The sequence below is a fragment of the Trichechus manatus genome, unplaced genomic scaffold (assembly GCF_000243295.1).
Source record: "Trichechus manatus latirostris isolate Lorelei unplaced genomic scaffold, TriManLat1.0 scaffold00062, whole genome shotgun sequence".
NCBI lineage: Eukaryota > Metazoa > Chordata > Mammalia > Sirenia > Trichechidae > Trichechus > Trichechus manatus.
Window position 1 is genome coordinate 4,818,544 of NW_004443998.1, and position 13,062 is coordinate 4,831,605.

A 13,062-nucleotide genomic window follows, 5' to 3' on the forward strand; every position below is an offset into this window, starting at 1 on the left:
TATGAATATATATGTATGTGTATAGAAATGTATGTATGTGTATGTGTATACAAATATATATGCATGTGTATATAAGTATATATGTATGTGTATATGAATACATATGTATACACACACACGTGTGCACACACACACATATATGTATATATAGAGAGAGTCCTGGTGGTGCAGTGGTTAAAATGCTCAGCTGCTAACCAAAAGGTCAGCAGTTTGAACCCACCAGCCGCTCCATAGGAGAAAGATGTGGCAGTCTGCTTCTGTAAAGATTACAGCCTTGGAAGCCCTATAGGGTAGTTCTACTCTTTCCTGGAAGGTTGCTATGAGTCAGAATTGACTTGATGGCAACGGGAATATGTACACACACACGTACAAAGGTAGTCTCCAACTTTCCAACTGACATAAGTTGAATAACTTTTTTTAGTTTTCATTATTATTGCCATTTATTACTAGTGTCTTTGTAAATCTGATCTTTGAACATCTGCAGGTGAACATGTGAGAGTGATCCCGTCAGCCAATTACCCACTGCAACATTGTAAGTAGTACATACTACTAAGGCTAACATAAAATCCTTAGGCCAGGAGATGGACTGCAATCTTTGGCAGGATATCTATGTTATAGTCCTGAGGGAGAATTCCTTCTTCCTCAGGAAACATGCGTTGTTGTTCTTAAGGATTTCAAATGATTGGATGAGGCCCACCCGCATTGTGGAGGTTTATCTGCTTTACTTCAATCCAAAACCAAAGCAAACTCACTGAGTTGATTCCGACTCATAGCGATCCTATAGGACAGAGTAGAACTGCCTCATAGGGTTTCCAAGGAGTGGCTGATAGATTCGAACCGCTGACCTTTTTTGGTTAGCTGCCAAACTCTTAAACACTGCGCCACCTACTTCAGGCCAACTGATTGTAAATGTTAACCCGTTGCCTTCAAGTTGATTCTGACTCTCAGCGACCCTATAGGACAGAGTAGAACTGCCCCATAGGATTTCCAAGCAGTGGCTGGTGAATTTGAACTGCCGACCTTTTTTAGCAGCAGAGCTCTTAACCACTGCACCACCAGGCCTCCTCGTAAACGTTAATCTCATGTAAGTACCTTCACAGTAACATCTAGACTAGTGTTTAACCAAACAACTGGGTGCCATAGCCTAGCCAAGTAGACACATTAAATTCACCATCCCAGGAGGTTTATTTAATGAGAACAGGAGATGGAGGAAGAAGGGGAGCTGATTGACTTTTGCATTTCAATTCTCATTGTCATGAGATTTTGCCTTATTAAGAGTCAGTACTTAATACCTGAATTTTGGTAGAACGTGATTTTTTTTCCGCTTATTAATTCTTACATCGTACCCATAAATTCATGACCTTCCTGGAATGACTACTCAGATTTTTGCCAATTTGGTGACTGTTTTTCAAATAGGATGCTTTTTATTAATACGTTTTGTTCGTATCTTGAGCTAGAAACATGTTTTCCCTTCATTTGTTCTTAGCTCCATTCCACAATGTCAGTATTTAGTTTAAATTGATGGGCTCCTGGTGGAATACCTGAGTCCAGTCAATTTCTCTGCATCTCTGAACCAACAGCCTACTAAATCGAATTGCTGCAGTGTGAACTCAGTCTTCCCATGGCATATAAAATTTTCATCCGTTTTATTTTGTGAGCAGTTATTTATGTTTCAGATTGCATGTGATAAATCTTCAAAGCTACAGCAGATTATGGGCTGCTCAAAGCCTGCCAGGGTTGGTATAGTTCCTTGGAGCATGGTTTCATTTATTTATGGTGTCTTCAGGTGGTGTCTGGTAATGTGGATCTCCGATGGGAGTATGATTATAATATTTACTCAAAGAATGCATCAGTCATTATGTAACTAGTTTGGAAAAAGAAACAACAGCGTGTGCTCTTTCAAATTGTTAAAAAAAAGAAAAAGAAAAAAAGGTCCTGTACTGTACCAGAGCTGCTTTCCCCTGCAACATATTTAAATGCAATTAAATAAACTGTTTAGAAGTTAGATTTCCCTAAAACATGAGAATCGAGCTTTAGAGATGATGGGATCCTTGAGAAGTGTAACTGAAATCTGAAATACTTTCTCACAAGGTTAGCTTCCTCTATCATTATTCACTAGTATTTTTTAAATGTCGCTGTTAGATTGTGGGGTTCAGTGGATTTTGGATCAAAATATGACACCCACTATGTTCGTAGTTAATTAAACAAATTATTCCTGAGGAGTTTCACTTTTCCCAGTGACGGTATGTAATGTTCACTTACTAACCAAAACCACACCCATTGCCGTCAAGTCTATTCCAACTCATAGCAATTCTGTAAGGACAGAGTAGAGCTGCCCCATATGGTTTCCAAGGAGCGGTGGGTGGATTCGAACTGCCGACCTTTTGGTTAGCAGCCCAGCTCTTAACCACTGTGCCACCAGGGCTCCCAACGTTCCTACAGCAACCTTGAAACTGACTCAATAATATAGCATACACTGCCTTTTTGGTGCCACACATTGTTCTGATGTTGATTCATTTAATCCTCACTCCTTCCCTTTAAAGTAGCCACAGAGAGGTTAAGTGACTTGTTGAAGATCGCATTGTTTACAACATGAGCTGGGATTTGGACACAAGCAGTCTAGCTCCAGAGTTCAATGTTACACTAGCTGCCTCACCTAGCTTTTTATTTCTCTTTTTCTCTTGCTAACCTTTGTGTGGAGTCCCTGGGTGGTGCAAATGTTGGAACGCATTTGGCTATTAACCAAATGGTTGGTGGTTTGAATTCAACCAGGGGTGCTTTGGAAGAAAGGTCTGGCAATCTACTTCTCAAAAGTCAGCCATTGAAAACCCTTTGGAGCGCAGTTTTATCCTGATACACATTGGGTCTCCATGATTCAGAGACCATTGGACAGCAACTGGTTTTCTAACCTTCGTGTTCTTGAATGGATGAGGGACTGGATGGGACAGTGCAGAGAGCCGAGCAGGGAGTAGACTGCACAGTGACACATAGGGTTCTGAAAAGTTAAACAGAAGTAATGTGTGATGGAGAATTCTGAGAACTCACAGGGACGTTTTTCGTCTTAGGGGTGTGTAGGATGGTTTGTGAGTTGTAGCGTCAGAACCTTTCCTAACTTCAAGGGGGATCGTGAGAACCAAGGTCAGCCCAAGTAGATTCCTACGAGGTGGTCAGACAGGCCCCCTCTCTCCAACCTTTTACTGGTTCCGACACCAGCCATCCGTCCCACAGCACCGTCTACTTCTCTGCTGGGTTTGATAATCCATTGCAATGGCCACACGGAATGCAGAAACTGCACTTACAGTTAAGTGGTTTATTAAGGAAGTAACAGGGTACAACTCGGGATCACAATCAGGAAGCATGTAGGCAAAGTCTGGAAGGCTCCCCTGAAGGGGAGAGCTCTCAGCTCTCAGCTCCGCTTGGGTTCGCAAGCAAGCAGGCCCTTCTCTCTGCCATGCATGCCTCGTCTCACGTACTCAGGCCTCCTCTAAGCCCCCCGAGAACAGGCTCCTCTCAGCCCCCGAGGACAGGCTCCTCTTGGCCCTGCCATCTGTCACCACCGACTGCTGCAGGGCCTCTTCCGGGCCTGTCACAGTCCTCAGTGCCACAGCCTTTGATCTATGTTACAGCTCTTTTAGGAGGTTCCTTGCCCCCTCTCTGGGCTCCTTCTGTCTTATTTCTTCTGCTTCTGTCTGAAAAACCTCTGTGGGGTTGGCTACATATATACACAAACTACTTGTCAATATCAAGGAATGCCCCCTCTCCTGCTCCCTACCAGGGCTACAAACTGACTAATCCTGTGTCTTGGAAGGCCGCAGATATGTCATTTGCATAGTAGGCTAGTACCCTCATTTGCATAGTCTATATTCACTTCATTTGCATAATACATTGACCAATGCCTGAAAGGTGCATACCAATCACAGGGCAGGCTGTAGCCCGGGGCCAGACAAAAAGTATCAAACCACAAATTGTTCACAGCTTACCCAGGAAATGCAATCAATCTGGACAAAAGTAACAAACCCTTTGGGGTAGAAAGCTAGGACAAAGCTAACTCCGCACGCTTAGGGGCAAAGTCTCTTAAGCTGTTTTTCTAAGGAACCAAGGCAGAAGGCCACAGGAAGGAACTCATTTCACCTCAGGGTGCCAAGGCTGCTGTGGCCTTGGATGGCTTTGGTTTGCTTCCCACGGTTGACCATATCTCTGAATGTGGAGAACTGAGATCATGGAGCTTTGATCTTTATTTGTATTTGTTTATGTTTTCCCGCCAGGTTAGACGTTGGGGTTGCTTCTAGCATACGTTTTAGAATAAAACGTTTTAAATCCTGCAATGTTATGATGTCATTGATGACAAACTTTCCCATTGTTCACTACTCAGTATGTTTCGTAGACACTGTGTTTTTGTTTCTTTATTTTGAGCTTGCCTTCAGCGTATAGTCCCTATGTTTGGGATAACTGCTGGTCTAGAAGTAATTTGACAAGGTAAAAGTCCTGGAAATAGCCAACTGTGAAAAATTACATTTTTACTTTTATATTTGTGATCTAGCTCTAGTGATTCTGGATATTTTGAGGAAATTAATGAAAGTCTGAAAATGAAATTCATTTTATTTTTAAATTATCAGTTAGCACTCCCAAGATTGGCCAAAATCAACGAATAGTTAGCAGTAACTCCACCATGAATGGAAATGACCGCAGGTAACCTGTTAGCGCCCACCTCTGCCATGTCGTTGTGCATAACAGAAGCGATATCAAAGCGCCGTCCATGACCTTGGGCTGCAGTTGTTCCCTTGCTCTTTACAGGATGGAGTTCTTTGTTTTATGGTTTTTAGGTGATTTCTACAATATCACATTTAGCTAGGCCTTGGTGTATTCTTATATGGATTTTTGTTTTTGAAAAATATTGTAGTATTAAAGTATCATTTATAACTTTGTCAGAGGTGTCATTTTTTATGTAGCTGGTTCTTAAAAAATGTTGAATGCATATTTATCAATAAATAGGACCTCATTCTACTGTAGTATTCTAAAATCCAGTTTCTTCAATTCTGAGTCTGAATTTCTTTCATACCTTCTATATTAGGCACCCTGTCCATGCCATTGGGTATTCTAGCTGAGAATATGGAGTTGACCCTTTCTCCTTGTAGCTCATGGACCGCCTAAGATACTGAATACGCGTTCTCATTGACATTTAATATTAATGTTAAAAATACCATATGAACTTCTCTACTTATATGTAACAGACATGTGACACATGTCCATGATACATATCAGTTCTATAGAGTAACATACTAGGCAGCAAATAAGAAGTAGATCTAAGAATTTATGGCTAGCAGAAGTGACTAGACATATGTAAAGATAACTATGACATGAAGTTGAACACACTTTATCGCGTGGCAGACTGCTCTCGGTGATTCAGTGGCGGGATCTAGAGATCTGTAGACACACAGGTGAATTTATCTAGAAGTATTCTGCTTTAATAGGAAATTTTCTTTCTAAACATATTTATGATCAACACACTCCAGCATTTGCATAGGAAACATTAATTTGACATGTAGCTACTAGCTATAGAGTGAGTGGGTTTTTTTGGCAATGGATTTGTATTGATTTTATTTTACTAATTTTATTGCTTTATGGAGAACATTTATCTAGTAATTGAAGGGCTGTTTTCACTGATTAAATAGGAAAGATGCATAGGAAGACTGAGATCATGATCATGTTTCCAAAGATAAAAGACCTGCAAATAGTTACCTCATACACTGTGCATTGGACCACTTAGCGCTGTATCAAGAGTGCTTCCGAGATCAGTACGTGTCTTTTCAGCGTGGAGTACCACCGGCTTTATTTCTCTTAAACTGGCACACATATCTCATGACAAAACTGAGGCCATGAGCTCCGGTTTCAAGAGAGTATTCATTATCATTGTATTTGTCACACAGACAAGTATGTACAATTGTATGTGTTACTCAGATACATTTTTGAATGTGTTCCAGAGGGGGAGAAATTCAGATATCCTGTAGGCCAACTGATGTAGGGAATGCTGTGAAGCAAGGAGAGGTTATGCCTGCAGTTTGAGGTAAAGCTACCTTTCAATTCAGCACCCCAGATCCAGGAATCTTCCCGGAATACGACACCACACTATCTTTAAAACAAGAAAAAATGTGCTAAAAATAAAGTCAATGAAATGACTGGCTAATAGAAACATTGCTGGTACTGTGCTAATGCTTTGTTTTCTTTAGATGAATAATGTGACTGCAGACCATTGTCTTGACATCATAAGGAAGTTCGAAGTTTCAGAAGAAAATAAGGCAAAAAATGTTCTTGGCATAGAAGGTAAAATATTAATATTCTTAATTTCTCAATTCAGTTCTACTAAGTTCCAGCAAAGTTTTTATGAATAGAAATTCAGTTCTAAAATAAGTAATTTGAGAAAGTAATTTCTTGAAAATTGTTGTTGTTGAGTGCTGTCGAGTTGCTTTTTGACTCGTAAAGACCCCATGTCACAGTAGAACTGCCCCACAGGGTTTCCTAGGCTGTAATCTTTACAGAGCAGCCCTGATGATGCAGTGGTTGAGCCCTCGGCTGCTAACCGAAAGGTCAGTGGTTCAAACCCACCAATTGCTCCATGGGAGAAAGAAGTGGCAGTCTACTTCCATAAAGATTTACAACCTTGGAAACCTCATGAGGCAGTTCTACTCTGTCCTGTAGGGTCACTATGAGTTGGAATAGACTCGATGGCAATAGATTTGGGATTTTTTAGTTAATCTCTACAGAAGCAAATTGCAGGGTCTTTCTCCTGTGGAGTTGCTGGGTGGGTTCAAACCGCCAATATTTCAGTTAACAGCTGAGCAATTAACCGTTGCACCACCAGGGCTCCTTGACTTGAAAGTAAATGTGTTTTTCTAAAAATTTTAGCAACTGACTTCTCGTAGTTTGTAGCATTTGAAAGGTTGTTGGAATACAAAGGTCATTTAATATAACCACGTCATTTTATAGTTGAGGAAAATGAGACTCAAAGAAGTTAAATTATTTACCGATACTCATGCACCCATAGTCTAGCCCCTAGGATCTTGTACATAAGTAATATGGTATGAATATAGTTATGTGTATTTATAAGTTGTGTATATTTAAAATATGTAGGGAAATAAATTTCAGGTTGCTACTCAAGATGAGAATTTTCCAGGCAGAACAGATCATCTTAATGAAGGACTATTGGGGAACCCAGCTTTCCAAAGGGCATCTAAAGTCATTGTTTTTCTTACCATTTATAATTGCTGGCCTCCTATTCTCTTCTGTCCCCAGACTACGGGTGGACAAGGGGGCTTTGATTCCATGTCTTTACTTTCTGCGGTGGAAGGTAATTAAGATGAACAGGGATAATTTAAAATCTTAAATCATTAAAAACCATTTTAAAACAACCAGAGAAGACAACAAACTCATTGGGGCATTTTCTGTACTAACGAATGAAACTTTTCTCTGGTGGGGCCCCAAAATATAACACTGAGCATGGTTCCTAAATTATGGGCATAGAGTTGGGAGGGAAGAGACTTTCCAGAGACTTAGAAGATGTTTACAGATACAGTCTGACCACATAATTCTTGAAGACTTGAAGCAATTTACCCTAATAATCATTCTACATAGCTATTTGTAGGCCATTCATGCATTTATTCATACCTTAAAGAATGCCTCTTATCCTAGGCATTATGTTTTGGAAGATTGTAGGAAAAAAATGACAAGGTTTTCTACACAATCTTTAAGCCCTATTTCAAAGTGACAGGGTGTGCTGGCCGTCAGCAGCATCTTCCCAAATGAATTTCGTAGTCAAATAACCACGACCTGAGTTTAGGCTGGGCCCAACTTTTCACCTGCTGTCTCAACTATCGCACTGGCAATACTGTTTCTCAAATCACTGTACTAACTTACCAAATTGCTGGTTGATCTGTGTACGTTTTGTATAAACATGACCTTAACACTGCGTCAGTCACCCATGAAGTCACGTTGCATAACCAAAGCTGGAGTTCAGTAGAGACTGAATGTCTTTGCCTTGAGCGCCCTTCCCCTACCCCATCAAAATTCTTACAAAGTAAATTTATTTTTCTCGAGGTTGTGTTTAAACTGCTACTCCCCAAAATAATATTCCAGTTCTCTGACACTGTCTGTTTGACCTGAAGCAAATCTCTGGGTGCCTCAGTTTTTCCCCTCAGAGGCCTCTGTAAGTGTCAATAATATAATCACTTTGAACATGCTTTGTCCTCTTTTGTCGCTTTTACAGCCAATGAAGCACATATGCTTGGAAAGCTGGAGTACTTGACTCTTTTCTCTCATTTTTCCAAAGGCTTCACGAACTTCATGCGTAGTCCAGCTTGTGACATATTTAACCCATCACACCATGAAGTGTATCAAGACATGGATCAGCCCCTCTGCAATTACTACATTGCTTCCTCTCACAATACCTACCTGACTGGGGACCAGCTCCTCTCTCAGTCCAAAGTGGACATGTATGCTCGGGTACTTCAAGAGGGCTGTCGCTGTGTGGAAGGTACGTGCCCTGTGTCAGAGCACCGGTACATACTGGCAAACACGTCTTTTAGTGAGGCAGTCAACTCTAGGGTAAGTACTGGAGACCCCGAAACTCTGTTCACACTGATCAGAACTAGTATCTTGCTCCTGAAATAAAGACTAAGCATCCAGTATGGTTGTGTTTGAGGGCTAGGGGTTATCGGTGACTTCTGATGTGTAGTTCCAGTGGCATGTTAGTGGGAAGGCAGCAGTAGCTAAGCTGCTGTGGGTTGGTGACTGGGTGTTTCTCCACCTTAACCCATTGCCCTCAAGTCTATTTCAACTCATAGTGACCCTACAGGACAGAGTGGACCTGCCCCATAGGGTTTCCAGGGAGAGGCTGGTGGATTCGAACTGCCAACCTTTTGATTAGCAGCCAAGCTCCTAACCACTGCACCACAGTTCTCCACCCTAGAGGAAGGAATTAGTGGAGAAGAGGCACTTGATGACAGAGTTGGGTGGGCAGTTTTGCGACCTAGAAGAAGGAGAAATGAAGATTGCTGGTTTGTTTTCTGAGTGGAGGAAGGCAAGGGGAGAAGATGCCTGATGACCCTTGTTTTCTCCGGGAAGCAGGAGAAGCACCACCACCAACGTGAAGTGGTAGAGGTTGGTTAGGGGTGTAAGAGAATCAGCAAATGTTTGAAAAAGCCATCAAGGAATAGGAAAGGTGTTGAGAAAATAAGGCCAGCTAATTTAAAAAATCAGTCGGTAGGGACGCAGATGTGCATGTTTAGACAGCCCTACACCCACCCCCACCCCACCAGGACACATCTGCTTAGTTGTAGGCACAGGGAAGACAGACTGTAGAATTGATCCAAGGCTCTGGATTTCTAGGACGTTGTAGTGTGTTGAATGCTGGCCTCCCCCACCCCCACCAATAAGATATGTCCACATCCAAATTCCTGGAACTGTGAATGTTACCTTATTTGGGAAGAGGGTTTTTGCAGATGTAATTAAGGATCTTGAAACGAGATCATCCTGGCTTCCCCAGATGGGCCCTAAATCCAAACGACAGGTGTGCTTATAAGAGACAGAAGAGGGGAAGACACAGACATGGAGGAGAAGGCAATATGAAGACAGAAGAGGCTGGAGTGATATGGCCACAAGCCAAGGACGCCAAAGAATGTTGATGGCCAATAGACACTGGAAGATGCAAAGAAGTGATTTCCCTCTAGAGCCCCAGAGGGAGTACATCCCTGCCAGATTCCGGCTTCTAGACCCCAGAACTGTGAGATACTAGGTTACTGTGGTTTTAAGGCACCAAGTTTCCTGTAGTTAGTTACGGCAGCCACAGGAAGCTAATACAGTTGTTTTAAATATCTTTAAGGTGTTGGTTTGGGCTCGTTTAATTGACAATGGAGATCAGGTGTCTAGGGAAGGAAGTGAGGTGAATAAGGGGTCACAAAATGAGGTTAAGAGACTAGAAGACTCAAATAGAAAAATGTGGGGAGTTGTCATCACATTCACACAAAACAAGGATGGGAAGTTGTCATTGGTAGGTGGGATTTTGGATGCAGTTACAATATCCAGGGTGTGTCATGAGTGACCATGATTGAAATAGAGTGAAGGAAGACATCACTGGTATTGAGGAGTCAAGAATAAGGGGCTGAGTAGATCATCCACATGGACATTTAACTCATAAAGGATGCTGGAGGAGTTAGGCTGGAGATTAAAAACCATACCAGATACTTAAGTACAAAAAGAAAGCTATGGAAAAAGGCACTTGGAAGATACCAGAAAGGTAGAGTTGGAATTGATGCCTTTGAGTCATGGTGCTGACGAAGAATATTGACTATACCATGGACTGCCAGAAGAATGAATAAATTTGTCTTGGAAGAAGTATAGCCAGAATGCTCCTTAGAAGCAAGGATGATGAGACGTCATCTCAGGTACTTTGGACATGGTATCAGGAGGGACCAGTCCCTGGAGAAGGACATCATGCTTGGTAAAGTAGAGGGTTAGCAAAAAAGAGGAAGACCCTAGATAAGATGGACTGATACAGTCGCTGCAACAATGGGCTCAAACATAGGGATGATTGTGAGGATGGCACAGGACTGGGCCGTGTTTTGTTCTGTTGTACATGGGGTCACTATGACTCATAACCGACTCGATGGCACCTAACAACAACAAGAGTTGGATAAAGTGGGCTTCAAAGGAGGGGGAATTTTTTATGAGTATAGAAGAACAATTATTTAAAAAAAAAAACCCTATTGCCGTCGAGTCGATTCCAACTCATAGTGACCCTATAATATTTAAAAGTAAGTATCAGTAAGAGCTTCAATAATGCCTCCTGGTTCTTTCATTTGTACAAAAGAGCTTCTGGAGAAAGGAAGTAGTATCCTCCAAGGTAAGCTGATGTTTAGCCTCAATAAGGAGGCTGAGGGAGAATTCCAAAAAGAGTCTGAAGGTAAAAAGAAGTTTGTTTTGCTGGACTGGGAATTCCATGGAGCACAGGGGAATTGTTTTCTCGTGGGGATGTACAGGGTGTCAGCAGTGGGATAACAGGTTGTCCTAGAGGTGGTTAGGTAGGATAAAGCACTAGGGTGAAGAGGTAAGGTTGGTAACTGGATGGGGTGTTCTTTGTCGGATAGTTTCTGGCTTGATGTATTTTTCTGCTACAAAAGTGAAGGTAAAAGTTATAAAGGTAAATGATCATATTTTAAAAATGGGCAGGAATAGAAACTATCTGCATAAAGAGCCATTAGAAACACTACAAAATAAGCTCTCTGGAAATTTACGTTTAAAGACACACAGTGTTTTTGTAGTAAATGCAGGTAACACATCCTGACAATTGTGACTGATAATCGAGTGGCTTTCAGCAAGTGAATAATGAAGATGCTTATAAAATATTAACATAAAGTAAAACCTTTCAAGCAACAAAAGGTCTCGAGGAGACAATCTGCTCTCAGTCATTATTCAGCCCTTTGTTCACTCAGCACTCAACACATTTTACATGTCTAGCATGCAGTGAGATGCCTCATTGGATTCATGCTGATGGTTGCCCATCATTTTAAATGGAGACATTTTCTGGAGGCCAAGGATAGAAGTTGACTTTTATTGACTCCTTAAAGTGATAGTCAACTCTAGACAATTTTGCAGTTTTCTTATTTGTGTCTCCCACACTTTATTTCTTCTGCTTTTCAGTCCCTTCAGAGACACAGTCTCCCCTTTTTGTGTTTACTTGCCCCAAATCAGTAACCTACACAAACCTGACCACGTTCCCACGAGCAACTCCTTTAACTGAATCAAAACTTCTAATCCACCAGCTTTGTGTGGGGTTAGTAAGAAGGAAAGCTCTCTGATGAAGATATTTTGCAATAAGGTGCAAATGATCTTTAGTCTTTGCTTTCTCGGGGGTCTTATAGTTTAAAAACGGGAGCTTTTAGAAATTACGTAGAGTAGAGGATATTGAACACGGGCCTTCTCTTGTACCTTCTTTCTTCCGGTCTGCCAGTCACCAAAGTGTTAGAAGGAAGCTACTTGACTATGTTTAAAAGGCTACCAGCTCCAGCTTGACATAAGCTGAGAATATGCACAGGCAAGATGTCTCACGTGCTCTCAAATATCCGCCTTACCAGTTTACATCAGCAAATTCCTCCCCTGTTATTTCGCTTGAAGTTCCCACTATTAGAATAATCCTTGACCAGATGGTGAAAGTTGAGATACTATTTCTGAAAGGCTTTTTTGAAGAGAAAAATTGTATTTTCTGGGAGACTTAGTCAGCCTTGTACTTGGTCTATTTCCTGTTCGAAATTGCAGTTGTCACCTTGGCTTTGGATGTAATGAAGAAAGGAACATTCATTATATCGATCCCTTTTGTATGCCCGATCTGGGCTGAGTACTTTCTGTAGGTGATCTCATTTAATTCTTTCTTTCTTTTTTTTAAAATTTCGTTGTTGTTGAGAATATACAGACACCAAGTCAACCATTTCTATGTGTACAATTCAGTGACATTGATTACATTCTTCAAGTTGTGCAGCCATTCTCACCCTCCTGAGTTGTTCTTCCCCCATTAACATAACATCACTGCCCCTTAAGGTTCCTATGTACCATATTTTTACACAAATAACTTGTGCCTTCTACGTCTGTTTACCATGAGGTATTTTTGTAAGCATGCTATGCTAACTTTTTATTTTTACAAAAACATGTAAAAAAAGTTGGCATAGTGGCACGTATGAAAATGTCTCATGGAAGGAGGACTCAGTTGACAAATAAATGTAGAAGGTACATATTATCTGCGTAAAAATACAGTAATCTTTTGAGTTGCTATTGTCCCTTCGATCCCATACAGATAGTTCTTAAAAGAGCATAATGCTCAAGGCAGACTTTTTCTTTTTTTTTTTACTAGTTAAGCTGAACTACTGTTTGGTTTGGAGCCGGTGGCACAGTGGTTAAGAGGTTGGCTGCTAACCAAAAGGTTGGCAGTTCAAATCCACCAGCCACTCTTTGGAAACCTATGGAGGAGTTCTACTCTGTCCAATAGGATTGCCTGAGTCAGAGTCAACTCAATGGCAA

The 13,062-nt window shown here is 41.3% G+C and overlaps 1 protein-coding gene across 1 annotated transcript in view; it reads left to right on the forward strand.

Annotated features, from left to right (window-relative positions):
- PLCH1 (phospholipase C eta 1) overlaps positions 1 to 13,062 on the forward strand; it is a 196,373-nt gene that overhangs the window by 128,166 nt on the left and 55,145 nt on the right. The window contains exons 7-8 of the mRNA XM_023733872.1: positions 6,228 to 6,321; positions 8,324 to 8,527. Coding sequence (XP_023589640.1) covers positions 6,228 to 6,321; positions 8,324 to 8,527 — 298 coding nt within the window. The remainder of the gene's footprint in view (positions 1 to 6,227; positions 6,322 to 8,323; positions 8,528 to 13,062) is intronic.